The 21,772-nt window shown below is 38.7% G+C and overlaps 1 protein-coding gene across 1 annotated transcript in view; it reads right to left on the bottom strand.

The window, feature by feature from the left end:
* The window catches only part of CTNND2 (catenin delta 2), a gene marked incomplete at both ends in the record, with an annotated part of 525,744 nt that overhangs the window by 1,166 nt on the left and 502,806 nt on the right, over positions 1–21,772 (bottom strand). Inside the window, 3 exons of the mRNA XM_084281644.1 lie at positions 1,936–2,009; positions 9,198–9,329; positions 13,512–13,638. Of these exons, the coding sequence (XP_084137770.1) occupies positions 1,936–2,009; positions 9,198–9,329; positions 13,512–13,638 (333 nt within the window). The remainder of the gene's footprint in view (positions 1–1,935; positions 2,010–9,197; positions 9,330–13,511; positions 13,639–21,772) is intronic.

Raw genomic sequence — 21,772 nt, 5'->3', positions numbered from 1 at the left:
ACCTGCTGACTATGCACAAGCTCGTAAAGCTCCTTCAAGAAGAGAGGAACAGTGGCACTGCTGGACACCATGATTCTACAATATTCTTTGAAAGTGTCTGTATTGGACTCTATGCACAGAATGCAAAAGGCAGTCAGTGTCCACTGCCTTTAACAGTCCCTCAAGTGATCTTACAACACTGGGCACAATATTAGAATGGCAACAGGAAGCATAACAACCTCCTGAAGATTTCTATTTCATCTCACTCCACGTGTTCAAACAAAGGTGCTTCATTTTGGACACAGAAGAAAAATTCTATACTAAATAATGTATTCATAAGCCAAAAAGATAGAGCTGGTTGATTTTTTGAGTAGAAAATAGTGGACTGAGTTAGTACTTTTTAATTTTGCTGGTTAAACACATTATTTCTGATGGGTCAATCGTAATCTTGACATTTCATTGAGACAGCCAAGTGGGAAAAGGTGGAAAAGCACCCTTTTTTGGGCTCTCACTCCAAAAATCAGATTAGTTCATTCATGACTGAAGCTACATTGCAGCAGCTGTTAAAATATACCCTTACTTCCTCTAAGTACTGTGTTGGTTAGAAGGGCTTTATCTCTTTAAAGGCAATAAAAGCAGAAACACCTCCATGCACTAAAGTGGCTCACACAAACAAAGGATATGGTGCACCGCACGAAATCCTGTCTTAGGAGCAAAACCAATAAAGGGAAAACGGGGGCACAGAATATCAGAAACTCTCCTCACTATAAGTTTGTGAATTGAAACTGAAATATCATTCATTGAAAATGAAATTTCAGGTAATCTAGTAAAAATTTTCGGGGAAACTTCTTTTTATCAATTCTACTAAATATTCCTTTACTTGTCTGATGTTAGCAATCATTTAAAATGCTTGTCTGAAATGTTTTTTGGCCTTATATCTCTATTTGAAAAATGCTGCAACTTTTGCACATTGCATAAGGAAGCTATGAAAACATTAAGGAATTGTGGTAATTAAGTGTAAAGTAGCATTAGGTATAAAAATGAAACAAAAGCCTATGACTGCAGAAAATGTTTTCTAGGGACTGAGGAAATACTGTACTGGAAGTATATGGCCATATGAATGAAATACATGTCAATATTGTGACAGCTCTTTTTCTCTTTCTGTGAGGTTGTGTTAGCTTGGCACCCATGCTGCCAGTTACGCTTTTCAAATGCCCTACTTTTCCAGACATACTTTTTGCTTTCTGGTTTTCAGGGACAGGGCATTTTAGAAGCTCAACGTTCCTGACTGAATGGTTTGGATGTATACACATTAGTTGTGGAGTGGCAAAATGACAAACCTGAGGGCATAAGTACACACATAAGTACATAAGTGTATACACATAAGTACAGTGCATATGCCTCTCTAAGAGATAGAGGAAAGTGCCTTTTCCAAGCCTGTTCAATACTTGAGTTTCTTCCAGAACGACTAAGCCTCTGACTCATGCGGTGCCAGCAGTAATGCTGAACGTCATGATGGATACACCCAAGTAATGAGATGCCAAGTTCACTGGCATGGGACATCACGAGGTATTTGACAAAGCAGAAGTGCCCATTATGTTAGTTTGGCTTTTAGACTATGCATCACAAACCCAGAACTTTAAAGGCATTCAGGTCTCAAGCCTGTCTTGATTTCATTAAGAGTTACCAGCCTTAATACCTTAGCTAATTTTGCGCATATGCTGTCATAACCCATTGGAAACCCATTTTTGAAACTTGGGCTGAAATTTTGCATTAGCATAAAGGATATAATTTGCCTGCAGCCAGTGGAATTGCTAGCAGTTGGTCAATCAGATGATTCATTTATTCTATCTAGATTTTTTTTTATCCTTGTGATATTTTTGGTAGTTTCCATTTGAAAATGTGACATTGGTGTCTTGCCGTCTAGAACAGTAACATTTTAGTCTCCCCGCTTACCTGGTTATGTTTGATATCTTCAGCAGGTGCACCGTAAGAATTCCTGTACAAAGTTGAGATGCCAGTGCTCTGAGCTGGAGAGAGAAAAGAGGAAGGAAAAGCAGTTTTACCAAACATACCTCTTTGGTCTCAAAATGAGTTGTTAAGGCTTTATTTAATACTTACATAGTGCCCATTTCGCGTGCACAAACATTTTTAAAAGCGTTTGCAATCTTCCATTTTCTCTCCCTCTCACTAAATAGTCTTAATCTTTGATTTGTAGTACATGCATGTACATGGTGTACACTTATTAATGGTTACAGGCACTATGTCATGTTCATACCAGTCTTCTGCACTTCACACATAAATCAACAAAATAATTTCATATACAGCTAGCATTCAGTAATATATTCCAGATTATACATATGATTTTGTATCACACATAGGCTAAACAGGTAGCAGTTGCAAGTAATGAAATTAAGAAATATTTATCTCCTTTCAGGTCAGTTGAATGATGTTATACCAAATCTTATCCTACAGTGCTTTTGCTATATTGTGAACTCATTCTTGGGAAAACTGATTAAATACAACTGAAAAAATAAGTTATGCAAAAATGTAATAAGCAGTTACACCAAAGAGATCTGGCCACGATAGTCTCAAATCCATAAACTGCTGTCACTTTCTTTTCAGATGTCCTACTACTAAAACACATGGACAAAATTGAGCTAAGAGTTTGAAATCAGAAGTAACTCTAAGGAAAAAGACAACATCATCGTACTGCTTTGCAAAAAATATATTGCCCATCCTGCTCCCACCCACATCCCCCCCCCAAAAAAAAAAAAAAAAGAAAAAGGCAAGAGTTTTTCCTTCAAGGCTTTAACCTTTACTGATGAACTGATGATCCTGATTTGGGTATCTGCCTGAAGCTCAGCCTGCTGGTAGAACCAGAAGCATTGCATGCATTTCTCTTATTTGAAATAATATGAATAATACGAAGGAAAGATGTGTGGCTGCTGCACAATATTCTTACTGGATTCGTGTTATTAACTTCCCAGATATTTGAACCAATGTTTTGATGATATAATCATGACTCTCATTATAAAAGCATGTGCCTGAAAGAGAATTTTAGAAGTAGCTGTGAATCAGTCCCCACAGGAACTGAAACACGTTGCCCATTCAACTTCTCTCAGGTCTCTGTGCAATGGTATAAAGCCCGGAGGCACCAAAAGATGCTTTTAGTACCTTTGCAACTCAAAACTTTGAGGGCAAGGACTGAGCAGCAGAGCTGAAAGCTGGCTGTGGGACCCATGCTAGTCACGTCACTAAGAAGAGCCACTGTTACTGAAGAAGTAACCACTCCTTCTTCCCTTTGCAACCTGCTAGCATGGACCCCAGCAGGCAGAACTGCCCCCATCCTTCTTCCCCCAGCTACTACACCCTCTGTGGAAAAAAGAAAGAATGGAATGGTTGATCATCAAAGTCGACTGTGAAATGCCAATTCTGATCTTCACATCTGCCACAGGTATCGTGCTGAAGGTACAATTTTTGACAGAGCTTGATGCACGGTCTCCTGTTGTCACTTTACAGATCTCAGGTGGTGCTCTTGAAGTTCTCCACTATGGTCTTGAAACGGGCTTATATAGTCAGGTGATGAGATTTAACAACTGGGGGGAAGAAAAACAACACATTTTTTTTCACTTGATGACCATGAGCTAATAGGGGTGAAAAAACCTCTTGGTTCTTCATGTGCTGGATGCAGTTTCTAAGACAGATGACAGTTCTGTGTAGGAAATGTTGCAGAGCCCCACAGGTCTCTGAGTAGTGCAAAGGGATCCTTTCTGTGAAAGTGGGAAGTAAATGAGCTCTGGTAACAGACAACGGTTGGTCTTTTTGGTGGGAGGTACTCTCAATTTTGCATGTGTGCCATCAGGTGGTAATAGATGGTAGTGATGCCTGCTTGAGTAGTTTATTGTTTATCTTATTGCCATAGATGTTAGCACTGAAGGGTTGATCTACAAAGGTTCTCTCTGTTCAGGCTGCATTTTGTCACCAAGCTTGATTGATGTGTGAGACTTGACAGTTATTTTGGTGTTTTTTATGAATTACAGCTGCATCCTCTGCTCTAGTGTTTGAAACTCGCCCTCCTGAAGACAGCGTTTGGTATTAGAGGAGCCTGCATCAGCATTACTGTCTACGGTGCTCCTTATGCCTGCGTGGCTCTCAGCAGTGCCAGTGCCAGACCCTTCTGTGATACCAATTTTTTTTATGCTGGCTTTATGAATTCTTTGCTTGCTCCATGGAGTGCTACAAGAAGCTGGCTTGAACAAAATGGAAGCGATACTCAGTGTGTTGGACTCTCATTAACAGGGAAGGGCTTCTTGTAACTATTTTCGTTTCATGCAGATAAATCTCAAGCAAGACTTAAGCTTCATGCATGCAAGTTTTCAGGCAGGCAGGACTGAAAATATTTGATCTGGAGAGGACAATACTATTCATAATTGTTTGCTGTCAAGAAAAGAAGAGGCGCAACACCTGAGGGTTTTATGGAGAATATGATGAAAAATAGTAGATTGGTAACATGCTAGTTTACATAGTATTCCCACAGGCAATCAGAAAGACTTCAAGGAGTATCATGACCGTTCCATCTTTTTACAGGTAAATAAAAGGGCACTAGGATCCTGTATGCCCCTAACAGCTATGATTATTAAAAAACAGAAACAGTTCAGAGTTGGTGCATATCTGTCCAACACAGTACTGTGAAATATGTTGTATTTGTCACATGCTAGATTGAAGACTTGCAGTCTTACAGATCACAGATTCTGCGATGGAAAAAAAATGGGTAGTCTGTGTATAAAAATAGCTGCAAGGTCTGCACTGCTGATTTGACTGCAGTCACATGAATGCAAATCCACAAATTCAAAATGCAAGCAAACTGTGGTATTCTTTTTGTAATGCGATAAAAGGGAATACAATGACACATTAAATGCTTGGAAATGAATGCCAAGAGTTCACAGACAAGAAATCTTGGCTTTGTCTAGCTGCGAGGCTGAGATAATTCTGTTTCTGGAGGAAATGTAAGTCGAGCAATGTAGCTGCCAGTAACGCATGCCACCCCACTCCAGTACCTGCTTCTGAGCACGCAGGCAGCACTCCTGGGAACTCCATTCCCCCTCTGCCATGCCTCAGTGAGCAGCTGACTCTTGCTGTCCAAAAGAAGGGGGCGAATATAAAAGAAAGAAGGGAGAGAATGAGCCAGGTATTGGGGTGATTAGTAACTGATAATTGATGTTACATGGATGGGTGTCATCACGGAAAAATTATCAGAGAGAATTAATGAAACGATCTTATTTTTTAAAATGTGGCAGAAGAAGGGAAAGGGGTACAAGGAGCAGGAGATGGAGATTTTCCAGCAGCCATGCTTCCTTACAGAGATGTAAGAATCTTCACTGCAGATGAAATGATTCCAGAATTGATGAGTGTGGGCGTGTGTATTTTATGTAGCATATAAACATCAGCGCCATATAAACATCAGTACAAGATAGTACTGAGAGGTACATCTTACTGGAAAAAATTGTGATGGTTCTAAAGTGAGTACTATGATCAACCTGCAGCACTCGGTGGTTGCGTTGTATAAAAAACAGAGAAAAATGCCTTATTTTTTTATTTTCTTCATTCAGTTTTAAAGGTGATATTGATTTAAAAAAAAATAGCTTCCCACAGAAGTCTTCACAGCTGATGAGAACTTTGAAAATTACGTCAGTCAATGGTTTATGTGACAAAGTTATCATTGACCAAAGCCCTCCCCGTATATCTCAGTCACTTGGCTCATGGTTTAACATTCAACTTTCAGTTCCCAAAAGTATTCATTCAGAACAGATTTACAGACACTTTCAAATAATAAGGTACTAACCTTTTACACTCACAAACACAGACTGATATTAAGAAAGGAAAGATCAACTGGGCAGCTAGTTATCCTCTGCCAGGATTGCATAGCCTGCTTTTTTTACTGCCATCAGCAGGACCCCATTTTCTAAAATTTATTTCAAGACAGTAAAGGCAAATGCTTCTGTGCCTCACAAATATCATCTAACAGAGATCATTGCCTGTCATTACCACCGCCACCTTCTCCTGTGGTGAAAGGGCACGACAAAGATTACAGCGTACTGTGGTTTCTTAAAGTAGTAATAAGTTCAAGTAACCCAAGCATCTCTATCTACTATAACAGACTGTGGCTGTTTGTGTTTAGACAGTGCAGGGACTTATAAGTAAGCTGAAATGAGAAAAGTACAGATGATAGATTACTGATAAGCAAAAGAATAAACTAATCAGGAGTTTCTGCTGGTGGAAGTGAAGATACAGGAGGCAGACTGTGATGCACATATTAGTTCAGTAAGGGATTTAATAAAGTGAAAGAAACTTTGCAGTAGAGTCCCATGATAGTATACAGTAAGCTTATCTTCTTTGTTCTAAAGGAGAGCACCAAGGCATAAATAACGTTATCACATTCATTTACAGTTCCTGTGTTTTTTTTAAAGGACTATAATAGTTTTTGTCTTAAAAATATACTTTAGGTGATAAAATTTTATTATTGGTTATTATTTTCTACAGAAAAGAGAAGATGGATTGTAAATATACAAGGCATCATAAACCTGCAAAGTGAAGAGGGCAATGAGAACTTTGATATTGTTCCTCTATTTTTTAGCTGTCCTTGTGAAATCAATATAAGTTATCATTTTCAGCCAAACTGTTTACTTCATAGATTCTCCATTTTTTCCCAGAGGTTTCCTGACAACTCTCCACAATGGCAAGAAGCCAACATTTCTACTTCAAAAATCCATCAAAAAACCTTCATTTCAGTCCCAGCCAAGAGGTCATAAAATTTTTGAACTATAAACTGAGAAGAGCTTTGGAGAAGAGCATGGAGACAGGTGTGGATAAATTGGGACTACATCTGTAGCTCTACACTCTCTGTAAATCCATAAGTCAAGGAAAGCTTTGTGTAATAGATCAGCTTGGCACAAAACACAGGAGCAGCTCAAAATATGTATACGCCAGGTGGAACTTGAAAAAACATTTATCTAAGTCCCATAGGCTCTGTGGATGTATGAGCTGCAATGCATTATTTGATGCACAAAATGAAATACAGGCATTAGAATAAACTTGCTACATGAACTTGCATTAGACTAGAGAAGTAAAGCCAAAATGCCTCACAATTAAAACCACAAATACTGTATTTTATATTGTTCTTTAATGAAATATTTATTGTTTAATTAACTACAGATACATTATACAAATTTCATGTCCAATGTTGAAAAGCAGGTCTCCTTCTGTTATTTTCTTCTGTTCTTAAAATAGTGCTTAATTTGAGCCCAGACCAAACAAGCAGAGATTTGGTGATCTATCTGAAAGAGAGAGCAAGTGATTTGTTAATTCCATATCCATTCATACAATGTCTATACAAGATTTTGAAATATTATAGAACTTTTCAATTTGTTTTTGATACTCCTCACTGAGCTCAGTAACTGAAAAATAATGGATAGTCGAGCATGATGCTGAGAGCCTTGAGTTTTCTTATTAAGAGCCAACCCAAAAGATCAATAAGAACAGATAAAATACAAACACATATTAAAGGAAAACAGGATGCAAAAATCAAAGTAGAGCAAAGGTTGCTGGGGAAGTACAGACCTCAGGCTCCTAAAATTATATAGAAAGAGAAAGGAAATAAAGGAGAACGTAAGTACTACAGTAAAGGACAAAATGAAAAGGGTTGGGGAAAAAGAAATCAATAATGTTTTGAAGTAGGAAGAGACATGAAAGAATAAGTTACTATCTGCAAGGAAGCACAGAATTTCCATGCAAAAACCCTTTCTTGAAAACATTCTAATATAATCTGGTTATCTAATTTGCAGACAGAGCTAAAATGAAATACTAATGCTTCTGCCTTTTCAGCTGCTGTTCTTACTCCTTAGATTCCCTCTACCCTCTACCCGGATCCTTGAAAAAGCAATGAAAAAAAAATTAAGTCTTGTCCTCACAATTACACAAGTAATGACCACTGAAGTGTTTATAGTAGTGTTTTGTGTAGTAACTACGAAACACACAAAATGTTATAGATACATTAAATACAGTACCTTGACAGAACTTTCTGCAATTCCATGTAGTATCCTGCAGAGGCGATTCAAGACACTCATCGTTTCTGTGGTTTCCGTATGTTCTTGACTGTCATTTCTCTTCCTCTGACTTTTACTGTCTTGCTAATTAATGTTCTGTTTTGCATTTTGACACAAGTTCAAAGCCTGGCCTTTAGATTTTGATTACACAACGGTGTGTAGCAAAGAAGAAGCTGTATGAGTCATATCATGTCTTGAAAGCAGACACTGTAGCATGGAGGGCTTGACACTAATCAGCACAGTACTTGTGTCCCTGTGAGCTTAGGACCACCCATTCTGGCATTCTCTGAGCAAAACCTACGCAGGGGGAGGGGGAAAAGGTAACAGGCAGAAAGTGCAGAATAACTCCTCGCTGGAATTTTTTACTTGCACCAAGGTAACATTTGGTGGAGAAGACACCATGATGCTCATCGCTGTGTAAATATAGTAAAATGCTCAACAACAAAGGTTATGGAAGTCTGTGCAACAGTGATTTTGCAGAGAATTAAAGAAGAGATGCTGTACTAGACAAGAGTCAACATTTTGTAATTACTGAAATGCTAACAAGTTAATGAGCTCACTAGGAGAGAGAGGCCTTCACTAAAACCTGCAATAGATGCCGTAACACACACCACGAACATTTTGTGCATTTGAATCACCCTAGCTAGGAAAGAAACAGGGACAGACTTTACAAACTGCTGCTGAATCTCCTAGGAATAGGTGACATGTAAAAACATCTAACTGGTCCCAGAAAGCCAATCCCAGCAAAAGACAGACATTAGGGATCACCACAAGTGCTAAACCATTGTCATGCTTACAGAAACAGCACTAATTAATATAAGGTGGATTTACCCACTTCCTTCTGAAAAGAAAACACAATTAAAAAGAAGTGTACAAGTGTTTTTAAAGCCTTTTCTGTTATAAAAAATCACGGTCTTCACAAGTCATTTTTGCAAAGCATTGTATCATTAAGATCAAATACTTCTTCAGTTGTATTTCTCAAGGTTGCTAAAACTTTGGAATCAGCCAAAGCAAGTTAACTCTGTTCTACATTACAATAAACTCAGACAACCCTATAAAATCAGCCGTCTATCACAGCTGATTTTTACATATGCTATGTAATTATAATCTCACCTGTCATGGTGTCTTTCCTAGAAGTGTGTTCTCCCTTATTTCCATGGTAAGTGGCGTTTGTTCCAGTTGATTCATAGTCTGTTTTCCTTTCTTTTAGGCTGATCATTTCCCGGGGTGAGGCTGGGGCACTTGCTAGATCATAAAAATGGATTTATTTTTTCTCGCCACATATCACTGAATGTACTGTTTAAAGTAAACATTTTAGTAACGTATGTATTTGCTAGCAGATTAATGTCAAGCTGTTTGAAGAAACACCTCCATGTTATGAAAGAAAAGAAAACGTGCTGTTATTTCAAATACACTACAAATGTTTTAATACGATTATTAACTCCAAATATCATTTTCACCTTTTTTTTTACTTACACCCATCATCTAAGGTGATCATTAAGAAAAAGTACAGTAATAATAGTTTTTTTTTTCTCTTTTATCTTTTCAGACTCTGATGTGTCAAAACTTTCTGGTATATGTACTTTTGCTTTTCTTCTCAAAATGGTCAATTAATTAACTTTCAACTGAGTAGAAAAAAAATATAAAAGGAGAAAAGCCCTTATAAAATGGATTCCTCCCTTCTCTGTTGAAGATAAACAAGCCCATGAAATAGTTCTAAAGGGAATGGGAAGAAAAGAAAGATTTTTTTTTCATAGAAAACATGTAGGAAAGAATCCCTAACACTTAAAGGTAAGTCTAATAATTTCTCTGTCACTATCTATGTAGGAACAGTTGATATTAAAACACTATTTCTTTCATCATGTGCTGGGAAACTCTGCAAGTGTTTAGAAGCTGAGACTGCTGAAAGAAGGAGGTTGGGGGGGAATGTTATGGAAAAAATTGGCTCATACGATTGTTCCACAATTGACTCTGAGTGAATAAGACTGACTGTCAGTCAGTAAGAAAGATGCTAACTGAAACTCTTGCTACAGCTAAAAGCAGGGAAGTGCCAGGTGACTTGTAGTGCCAGGTTTGTATGTGATTTTAATGCACTGGAGAATGTGAGGGTGGCGCTGATCACAAAGACTCACAGCTTGTGATGCTTAGACAGGAAAAGGGGAAAAAAGCAGGGACAAAAATAATGGATTGCAAGTGAACTGACTTCACTGATTTAGGTGTTGGGAGATACCATGTGGTTTCCCTGTTGTGGAGGGAATGGGAGGGGAGGGAGTACAAGGTGAGCATCCCAGAGCCTAGTAAAGGCATAGTGGTAGAAAAATAGATAGACTGCTCGTGCGTATTTCCACACCTTCCCCAGCTGCCACCCAGACATTCAATATATGTTAAAATAGTCTCCAAAGCAATAGCAATGTCATTTAAAAATAAATAAATAAATACATACATACATACATAAATAAATAAGAAACGTCTTCCAGCATCTCTAAACAATGTTATAATTTTTAGTTAAGGAGCAGGGAAGCCTTCCTTGCACAGTGATGCTGAATTCTGTTCAAATTGGTTCTGCTGGCCCTAGCCTCTGAATTTACAGAGCAAATATGGGACAGATAGCTTTTATTATGGAGGTATTAAAACTGGGGATTGCTTTTAAGTTGCTTGTCAATACTGATGTAATTCTAAAGATGATAAAGGCAGCAAACATGAAGATATGAAGAAACGTGACATTAAGTTACCATATCATCTAATGGGGACTTGACTCCCACAGGGGACAAAACAGAATGCATACCTTGAAAAGGTAACTAACACTTGGATGCATTTTGTTTCACGTACTCTGGTAACACTTTGAAGTATTCCAGTGTTTTGAATACAACTGACTGATAAGAACAAAACCATTTCTCTCTGTTCCCTGTAGAAATTATACCTTTCCTCTCATGTTAGAACAATTGCCTTTTGGCAAGTGTTAAAATCCAGAATTGCCTTCCTCCAGAGTTTTTATTGGAAGCAGAGATATATCGAGTAGTCGACATATTGAGAAGTAACATCAAGACTTTCTCCTCTTATTCTTAAAGTACACAAAATAGACAGAGCTTTCTACACTACTTACAAGTACTGTATCACCAAGTCCTCGAGATGGATGGGACATTATGGGTTCATTTACTTCAAACATTTACCCCAAGGTAGGATGCACTATACCAAAATAATTCTTGACAGACTTTTGTCTACAACTACAGATCTCTGATGACAGAGACCACATAACTGCTCCAAGCAGTTTATTACAGCGTTTTGTTTTCCTACCATTAGAAAATGTTCGATGTCTGGCTAACCTGACTCCTTGCTGCTCAATATTTTAATTCGTCTGCTATGAAAGTAGAGAAAGTTCACACCATGCCTCTTTGCAGCTGCCTGTTACATGTTTGAAGACTTGGTGTGTACCTCTTCTCGCTGCCCTCATCTCGTCTCTGTTCTTTGAGTTAAACAATTACAGCCCATTCAGTGTGTCCTCATATCCCAATTTCTCCATTTCCTGATTTATGTTTGCAACTGACAAAACCCCCTAAATCATTTCTAATGCACTTTCATCTAGCTAGATATTCCCCTTAGAACTTATTTGTAAATGATCGGATCTTTGTTTCCCTTTGGGCAGTTATCTCCAATGTCTCAGGACAACTCTGAATTCTAACAATGCCCTCCAGGGTAGGTGACCCTTTCCCAGGTTTACGTCACCTGCCAAGTTAACTGGCACCCTTTGTGTATTACCAGGATCATTACGAAAAACATTGCAGAGTCCTGGACTCAAGACAAACCTCCAAGGAAAGCAGGCTTCCATTTAGCAAAGCATCACACCTATTCTTTAAGAATGGTTTTCAGTCTGTTTTGTGTTGCCACGTTTTCTGGACTGTTTGCAAACTTGCCCTAGCTTGCCTATAAAAATCACACGTGAAGTAGTTTCACCGATTATTGTAGATTTCATTTACTGGCTATTCCTTTCCACAAAGCCTTGTGACTATGCTGTGGAAGAAATTCAGGTGGAATTATAAGAAGAAATCCTATTGAATCAATGCTTGGATTTGATATGGGTACTACCAGACAGTAACTTGTACTACAATGTAGAAGTAGATACTCCTAAGCAGCATTTATGTTCCTATAATCTCTGAGGTATTCAGATTGTGATTACTTTCTCCAACAGTTTTCTAGAACATAAATCTGAGCTGACTGCTCTGTAATCACATGGGCTCCTCTTCCTTCAGAAACAGCCACTATGTTTGTCCTTTGCTAGCCTTCAGATGACTCCTCAGAGCAGTAAGATTCATAAGAAATATTTTTTGAAGTGTGTTCTATAAGCATCAGAAGTGAGGAGATAGTCCTGGGCAGAGATAGAACTAAGGTCTCAGGGCCAGACATTTCAAGTGCCTTGCACTTGTCAAAATGAGATTTTGAACAAAAAAGGCAAAGAAAAAAAAAAGGAATTCCTTGCAAACCGACTTGTGTAATGACAGTCAATAGCAGCTCTCACTGGGCTGTACTTCTGGACACTTCAAATTTCCTCAGTGGTTGCTCTGCAGGACTAAGACACCACTAATAGATACTTAAAACTATTTTCGTAAAAATCCATCTACTGCATGATGCTGATGGCAATAATTGGTTTGGCCTATTTTAATTCTAAATTCTTAGTATACCTATGGAATGGCAGCATTTGATTGAGCAAGTAGTAAAATTGTTTTACTCTGTTTACCTTAAAGGAATTTCACTGAGAATGGTTTTATCTAACCAAGATATGTTTTACCTTAGAATAAGATGATGAAAAAATGCTCAGATTTCTGAACAGAAAAGTAAATTAACACGGAGGTGTAAGTTGCCATACTTACACTAATTCATTGCAGGGATTGTACAGAATTAATGATAGCTGGTCTAAATTTGTCATCAATATTACATGAAGACCTGTAGTCAACCTTTTATTAAGCTTGCATATGCATGTGTATGTACACTTATATACACATACACACATTCACATATAATCAGAATAAAAGCTGACATAAATCATGTGGATCTTTCAAATTCTGCCAAGTGTACAGAGCAGTCATAAACAGCTTAATGGTTGTCATGACTAGCAAATAGAGTAGCAGAGTTTCCTCATGCTATCAATAATCAACCTGAGATTAATCTCAATCAGGAAAACACTGCATAGTAATTCATAAGAAAAAGTTAAGTAATATTCTTTCTGCTGTAGAAGTTGGCACATTGTCATGCAAGAAAAAAGTAAAGGTAATTCCTACCTTGAATAGATAGTTCAAGTAAGAGTAAATAATGCATTTTGTAGGCTTTCATCATTCTTAACAGATCTGCATGCCAGTGACATTGCTTAACAGAGAAAAATGACAGTGATGGATTATTTCTGTCTTTACTTCAGCCCTGGAAGCCTGCACTTACCTGAGCGGTTGTTAGGAGACATGCGCACGGGAGAGATGGAGGGCGTGCGTGATGAAGAGTATGGTCTTTGCCGATCCCTTTCTATTGTTGAAGATGAGGCTACAAAGTGATACTGTGACCATCCATCCTGCAACATCAAACATTGTGACAGCAGTCAGCAAATTTGCCATACAGTTCTTGGCATTAAGCAGAGAGTATTTTCCTCTACTTTTTTTTTTTTTTTTTAAACTACTTATATACAAGTAGACTACTATCTTTTTCCTGCCACTGGGTGGCAAATACTCTTACTGGTGCAGGATTTGATTTGCTGACTGTACTGAAACACCAGAACAATCAAAATGCAGAAAGTTCTGTAAAGTAACATATTTCGGAAAGATTCATATTATGAAAACACTGAACAATGTTTTAAGTTATTTGTTTAATAGTTCTGTCTTTTTCCTTGCCTCTAGTTTCACATTCTAAATGATCTGAAAATATTCCAAGTCATGAAACTGCCTGTTTTCACAAGGTTTTGCTTTAAATCATTTCTGTCTTATTAGGAAATGGAGGAAGTAGATGGTGAAGCTGCAGGATTATCAAAATTAATGTAACTACTTGGGTATCTGCAGTCTAGTAAAGTACATTAAGTGCCCATTTGTTCAAACTGAGTGAAAAAGAATCTATTCATTTTCCTCATTGCATTTTTCTCCAAGATGCACAGAAAGAAATTGTATGTCTTGTATTTAAGACTGTGGTAATAGTGATGCATTTTAAGAAAAGAAACAAAGTAATAAAAATGTTAGAAACTGCCAGTTTTGAAATAAAAAGGGAGTTTCACATTTCGTTCTTGTATACAACGTCACACCCAATAATTATGAACTTTACATTTTAAAATGGAAACTAAAAATAATATTTTGAAAGTATTGTGAGAACATAAATTGACTTTAGCTAGTGCCCTTAGAAACCACAATATTCCAGATGTCTTAAAGTATTTACAGATTTTAACCACCTTCATCACTGCTTAATGTTAAATCTAACTCTGTAAAACAAATTGAGTTTGCCCAGTCTAACACTCAAGATACAGTCTAAAAATGCCTACTTTCTGTTGTGCTCAGTGGAAATTGAGGCAAGCACCTGGCATGGCACTAAACAAAAAGTTGCAGTGAAATACTGTGCTGGATAAAAAACAAAAACATTATATAATATTGCCAACAACAACAACAAAAAAAAGCTGGAATTTCACTCTTGCTTACGGAAAAACAACTCTGCTTTGGGGCTGAAAAGGATATTTCCACCATAGGCTGCTCCTGACACCCAGCTGTGATGCCCACCCTCTCCCACCTCTGCCTTGGCACAAGCCATCTCTCCAGCTTTGTGCCCTCCACAGGCACCAGGCTCTCTGAGCTGCAGTAGGGGATGGCTTCAATGCTTCCTTTCCACCAAACTTCTATGAAATGGAACTCAGCAAGAGTGTAACAGGCTTCTCTTTTGAAAACAGCAGGAAGAAAGAAGGCACTTACATTTGGTGCAGAGGGAAATGTTGTAAGTATATTAGGAGAGACAGACTTGACACCTAGCTACAGATTCTGAACGTCTGTACTCCTTACATAATGCATTTGTGTAAACACGGGTATATCTCAGTCATGAGTTTAACAGAAAAAAATGGAGGAGAGAGACATGGGCCATGGCTTTTCTAGTGGGATCATTATTTTCCCTAAAATAGGTAGTGAGCATATGTCCACGGGGGTCAGTCATGTTAATGAACTGCATCTTGTATTTCATGACAGTCATGTAAGAAACTATGAGGAAGAAAACCGGTTAATCAATATAAGATAGTAAGAATTCTTGAAAAAGAAACAGCTAATCTTTAATACTGCTTAAGCCAAAAATTTCTATATCTAATCTTTCATTTCCAGCAAGCCACTTTTACACAAGCATTGTCCTCCAATGTGGAGGGAGGATAAGAGCGCTAACAAAAACATCTGTAACCCCCTAACTACTTAATGCTGAATCAAATTGGAAATTATTAGAAACCTCTCAATACATGCATATAGGTTTTTAAAAAGAACTGATGGCTTATAATTAACAGCTTACATCTAATCATCTTATCCAAGCATCAAAACTGTAAGTAAAATACTTTTGTGTTATTTAACTTCCATGGTATTTTTTCTACTATACAAATGAAGCCACAAACATAAGAAGCCCGTGCCTTTATCCTGCTGAGGAAAAATGGTTCCCCTCTTTCTCATTCTCCAGGGTCTGAAGTTCTTTTAAGAAAGGTGACCTCTATAATTCACTGTGTTACATTTTGCTAACCATTTAGTTCTTTTAAGCAGACTCCTTTGCTGAAACAGAAAATACCAAGAGGACCAGACTCTAGATCTGATAAAAGAAGAAGGAAAAGGCTATTTATTCCCATCTACCTGCAAGAGAAGGAGATACCTGCCATGCTGAGGCAGTGCAACTCTGAAATGCTTCCAGCTCCATGTATCTGGATGCACACATGGCCATGCACACTGTCCTTTTGCACTTTTGTTTCCCACAAATAACTCCCTGGCATGTGGGTCACAGCAGAGGCATAGCACTCCCTGATGCATCCTTTGATCGAGATGATCAAGGGACTGAGCCTGCGGAGTGTGCTGGAGATTTTGTACCTGTTCCAGTACCTCAGCAAAGCCTGAGCTGCTTCAGTGAGACTCTGGGATTGTTTGCAAAGGGAACCATCAAGAAATTCAGGAAAAACTCTTTACAGAAAGGTCAGCCCCTGATGAAAGGAGGTGTACAAAGCCCTTGTTACCATCTTCCATCTTTTCCAGATAAATCTTTTTTCAAATTATCCATTAAACGATGAATGCTTAGTAACGCTATGAATTACGAATTATTAAAGCTAGAGTGCAAGTTTGGATTTTCTAGATCCTGTCCACATTAGAAACTGGAATTGTACAAGCTGTGACAACTACAGTTAGAAAATGAATGTAGGAGGCATGATTGTGCTCCATGAATTGACATAAACTTCTACAAACTTACAGTGTGAACTTAGCATGTGAGTAGCTTAAATAGTTTATTTTTATTTTAATTCAGAAAAATAGTGACCCAAACCTTCCCCTAAGTCTAAATTTTCTCCCATTCCCTACTCCCTCCTCTCTCTGTATTGTTCACATTAATATCTAGACCCACTATTCTGATGGGAAGTGGGTGAAATCCCTGTAATGTGCATGGTCCTACAGACTGCAGAGAAACTGTGTGTGGCACCAGTTCTGTTCCGTGGAGTATTAACAGATACTTTGTCAGCATTGCTTCCTCACCAAGAGCATTGCAAGGTACCTCACCCATTAGGGAATGAAATCCAGCTGCAGCTAGGATGCTAGCAATGGCATTCTTCTCTGTGGCAGACTTTTTGCCCCTCTTCTCCCTGCAAATCTTAACTTTTCTCTTTGCTGAGGGTAACGTCTGTTGTAAAGTCTTCAAATAAAATGTGCTATATAACTTTCAAGTTTGCAAGCATGATCAACTCAATAAGTTGGGCCAAGAGTGAACTTTAGCATGAATATTGCTGCGACTTGGCATTGCTTTTGACTAAACAAGGCATATTACTGTCACTGTATGAACAACTTCATGGTGTTTCTCAAGAGCATTATGGCCAGCTCACAGATGCCATAGTATTTCAAAACGTTAATAATTTTAAGTGATCTGTCTTTAGCTCTCCTCTGTTAGAAGAAAAAAGTTCCTTTCTTTGGAAAGGTAAACAGTTTGTAACAAATTCATTAAAGCTATCCCCATCAACAATTCCAAAAGCTATTAGTGTTAAATATTGAAACTAATTTTTAAGAGCCTAAAGGGAGTATTTTCAATTTAATGCCGAGATAAATACCACCTGACATGATGGCTGCTTTCATTAGTTTGTTTCAGCTCTAGTGCCTGTAATGAAATTTAATTAAATTGATTTGGGTACTTAAAGGTACAGTATATAAGTGTCCTGCAGAGACAAAAGCTAACTCAACAGCCAAGTGTGTGAGACTGCATTTCAGAAGCCAATTTACCAGCCACAAACATGATCTAGGAGAGGAAGAGGGAGACAAAAGGACCTGACAGATTGAAAAGAAATTCAATGTAGTTCTGTTACAGAATGGATGGCATTTGTTAACTGGCAGCAATTAATTAATAGGTAGCAACTGCACACTACAGGAAGGCACAGAACAACCAGAGCACAGAAATATCATCCTGTGTTCCTACCATCTCTTCCAAAATATCTTCTGTTGGGCTTTTCTCTATATTTTGGCTATAACGAATACATGCATTTTCCCTCAATTGCACTCTGTTAAGTCAGATGTTAAAGGGTATGTGTTAAAGCTCAATCTGCGATGATGTGTTTCTGATCACATGCTCCTTGGAAAGCTGTAGGGATTATAATGTAGGAACTGGGGTGGAGGTTGGATCACTGCAGAAAATAAGTGTGATATTGTAGTCTCACTGAACACCTCTTACTGGGCTTAAAGAGTCAACAGGTCCTTGGTCTCCCTGCTCAACTCAGACTCATTTTGAAAATAATTTTCTTCAGGCCCATATGAAATAATGATTTAGTCAGGGTGACTAAGCTTACTATGCCAAATACCTATTATTACCTAGGTATTTTATCTTATAAAAAGATAATTTGGGTTTTCTCCATTATTCTTTTTCATGTTTAAAATGTAAGAGAAAAGAGAGAGTAGTTTTCTATTCTGTTTGAAATTTCCATATTGTGCTCAAATTTTTTGTGTGAACACAATTTCCAAATGTGTTCAAATTTCCATAGCTCTGTGGTAGCAGAGTCCTTGACTTCAGGTGGTGTCCTCCTGAGGTGGGTGATACCATACATGCTATTTCTCTCATTTGTAGTACAGTAACACCAAGAGGACTGAATGAAATTAAAACCTGATTGGAAGTGACACACAGAGACACAACAGGGAAAGAGCTCCTGCCTGAAGAATTCACAGACCCGGGAGGTGAGAGGGGGTAAGACAAAATGGTGTGGCTAAGGGACAAAAAATGGAGTGGTTGGGGACAGATACGGCCAGCATGGATGACCTCGTGGCATCTGCTCAGAAAGAAATCCCACATCAGCTCAGATGCAAACTGCCATGCAGAAAAAATAAAAGAAACCCTACCCTCTGGTGGATTATGCTGATCAGCTGGTATGATGACACTGACTTGAAAGTAACCAGTGGCGTAGAAAAACTACTATGGCTGCAAACAGAGAAATACCCTTCCATTCTGAAGAGCATTTTCTGCCCTGAGTGACTCCTAACCACCGAGGTCCTAACATCCTTGGCAGGTCCTCAAAAGCAGAAAAATCTCACTAGGGAAAAGAAACAAAAATGATGCAACAACTCTGATAATGAAACAGCCAAACTCCTAGAAACTACAGAAGATGTGTCCCTCCCCCTTTTCAGTTTGCCAACTCCCCACCATGCTACTTCTTGCCTCAGGCCTGATCCTGCTCACGTTTGATTTAACAGCCCATTGACTTAGAGCATACAGGACCAGACCTGTTTTGTCCTTCTTCCTACCTGTAAGCTGGCATTTTACTGGTTCCAGTATATTAATTGTAATAATAATTGCTTGTGGTAATAAGCTGTAGAAATGTAAAAGTTTAAGAGGCAACCACTTGCAGGAAACAGTAACTAGACCCACCACAAGCGGACAATAGTGCAATAAGGCAAGGTGTCTGTAAGAAAATACATAACATTGGATGAACTTGCTTTGAAACTCATCCAGAAATTGCTGCAGGAGCTGCTGGTTTTGCCTTTTTCACGAGCTCAGGCCCTGCTGTCAGGTTACATGAAACTTTCTGACTGGTGTACTCCAGCATGACACTGTCTACAGTAAAAGATAAATCTGATGTGAACTAAGTCAAGGCACATCAGACTTACACAGGTTTGGGCAATTCTTCACTGGAATGTGTTGTCACGACACTAAGACGTAACTGAAATCAGAACTGTATCAAATTATCTATGTACCTCGACATATGAAAGTTATGTGCGTCACTTGACTGTGGTGAGAAATGGGAAATGATAACAAGGCTGGGGTGATCCACACATGTATCTAACTAAGCTCCTGAATGGGATTTTTGACATAAGTATAAATGTTTAGCAACCATCAAATTTATCATTAGGCTTTACAACCTGGGATCACATAGTTTTGTTCCAATAGGAGGGGCAGAAAGAAGAACAAATACATTTCCCAGGGCTCCTCAGGAGGCTGCTCCATCAGTATTGCTACTGAGACAGCGAGTCTGGCTTCTCTCTCCCCACTGGCACCACTCCAGCAGACCCAAACCACCACCGCGAACATACATGAATTTTCAGCTCCCTAGCAGGACTGCACTGTGTGTGCTAGTAAAGTGGCTGGCAAGGAAATGTCAGCGGCTGAAGGACAGGAGAGATGGCTGTTCTCTACAAAGGCCCCTGCCTTTGTACTCGAAGTGTGTTTACTTTGAAAGAGGGATTTCAACAGAATTAAAAATGTCCCTGATGCTGGAAACACTCCTGAAACAAACAAACAAACCAACCAACTAATTCTAGATAGACCATATATGTTAAAAAATAAAGGTGTTCAATTCTGGGGTTTAAATTTACAATGCCAATTCCTACTACCAGTACACAATTCTTGAGAAGATTGTCCTTTCTAGATTTACTTTTTTTTTTTTTTTTTTTTTTTTTTTTTTTTTTTTTCAGGGAAAACTCAAAAACAGTAGGGAATTCCTGGCCACTGATCTGCTTCATAATGTATTCTGAATTAATCTATTTATTTGACTATTTATTTATTTATTTATTAATGCCATCAGCTAAGTTACAAACACTTATAAAGAGGAATTTGACATTTATACTCCAAGGGTTTCGTCTTTTACTTCCAAAATGGGAACTCAAGACATGTTAAGATGATATAAGATAACAACATAAGATATGTTGTTGAACAGAGGGGTAGGGATTGTGCCTGGAAGATCCTGGCATTGTCCCAGTTTACACACTAGTTGCGTGCTTCTGAGTTAGATCCTTCAAACTGATTCTGCATTAAGCCTGCAGGTGGAAATCTGGAGTAATTTCACTAACTTCAACAGACATAGGACTGCTGACTCTAGTTCTCCTGTTTCCCCTCCTCTCCCAAATAGTTATGAGCCATGCCCTCAAAATCCACAAATACATGAAATAAAGACATGGATTATCCAAGCTCACATTAATTTGAGGGTTTTAGTATTTGTGTATATAGTCTTAATAACACAGCTTATGAAAGCCAGAAAGTTACTTAAAACAGAGATATTACACAGGTTTGGTGGAGCTAACAATATTATAATTATTTGGATAAAGTTGCTCACAGTACAACCACTTGTACCATATAGTTGTAATAACTGGAAGTGGTCAAAGGACAATAGAGTTTGCTTTCCATGCCTTCTGATGATGGTGCTATGCTGACTTGCTGACAACACGTTATGCTGGGAGGAAGACACCTGAAGCTGCTTGAGCTTGGGATGAAGGCCTCCCAACCCTCCCTTGTCCCAGCGTAACTGAGGGAAGTGGGCAGGGATCCCACTGAGGGCATTTCAGGAGCAGTGCAATCCCTCCAGTGAATACGAAGAGCAAGGGTGGCTGAGCTGGGAGGTGAAGGAGCAAGCCAGCTGGGTGGCAGAGCTGCCAGCAGATCGGCCACTCCTCCTGGTGGCTTTCAGCCCTCGATGCCTACTCACTGAGGGACTCCCTGGCCAGGTCTGTGTGGCTGTGCTTAGGACGCACACCACATCAGTCCCCTCTTACCATATGCAGTGGGCTCGACTTCAGGATTTCTTTCCTTTTTACTCCAAATTTAAATGTACAAATGTGTTTTACTTATACATGACAACATCTGCATTGCAGACACAGAGAAACTTCAATTTCTTATGAAGTTGTAAGAGGAATATCCATTCAGGGCAGCATGAGGCTAAAAAAGCTCCCAGCCAGACAATCATTTACCACAACAGAACTGCCTGGCGCTGAATGAGGATTATTAAGTTTTCTGTAGGGTCTTTAAAGTGCCATTTTCACAATCAGCAGTTAGACTCCTTTGCTACACGAGACACAAACCCCCCAGCTGCCACCTCAGCGGCCCTGCGAGCAGAGCCATTTTTCCCCGATTGTCAGCCTTCCACACCAAACTCATCTACAACATTTTCTCTCCCTGATTTTCACTTGTCATTGCAAAGCCTGAGGTACTTTGGAGAGCACCACCCATTTTTTCTTTTAAAGTATCTTAGATAGCCTTGTCCAGTTTAT

This window comes from Netta rufina, assembly GCF_964035555.1.
Source record: "Netta rufina genome assembly, chromosome: 2".
NCBI lineage: Eukaryota > Metazoa > Chordata > Aves > Anseriformes > Anatidae > Netta > Netta rufina.
The sequence above is the reverse complement of the archived record's forward strand: the minus strand, read 5'-3'. Positions and strand labels throughout refer to the sequence as shown.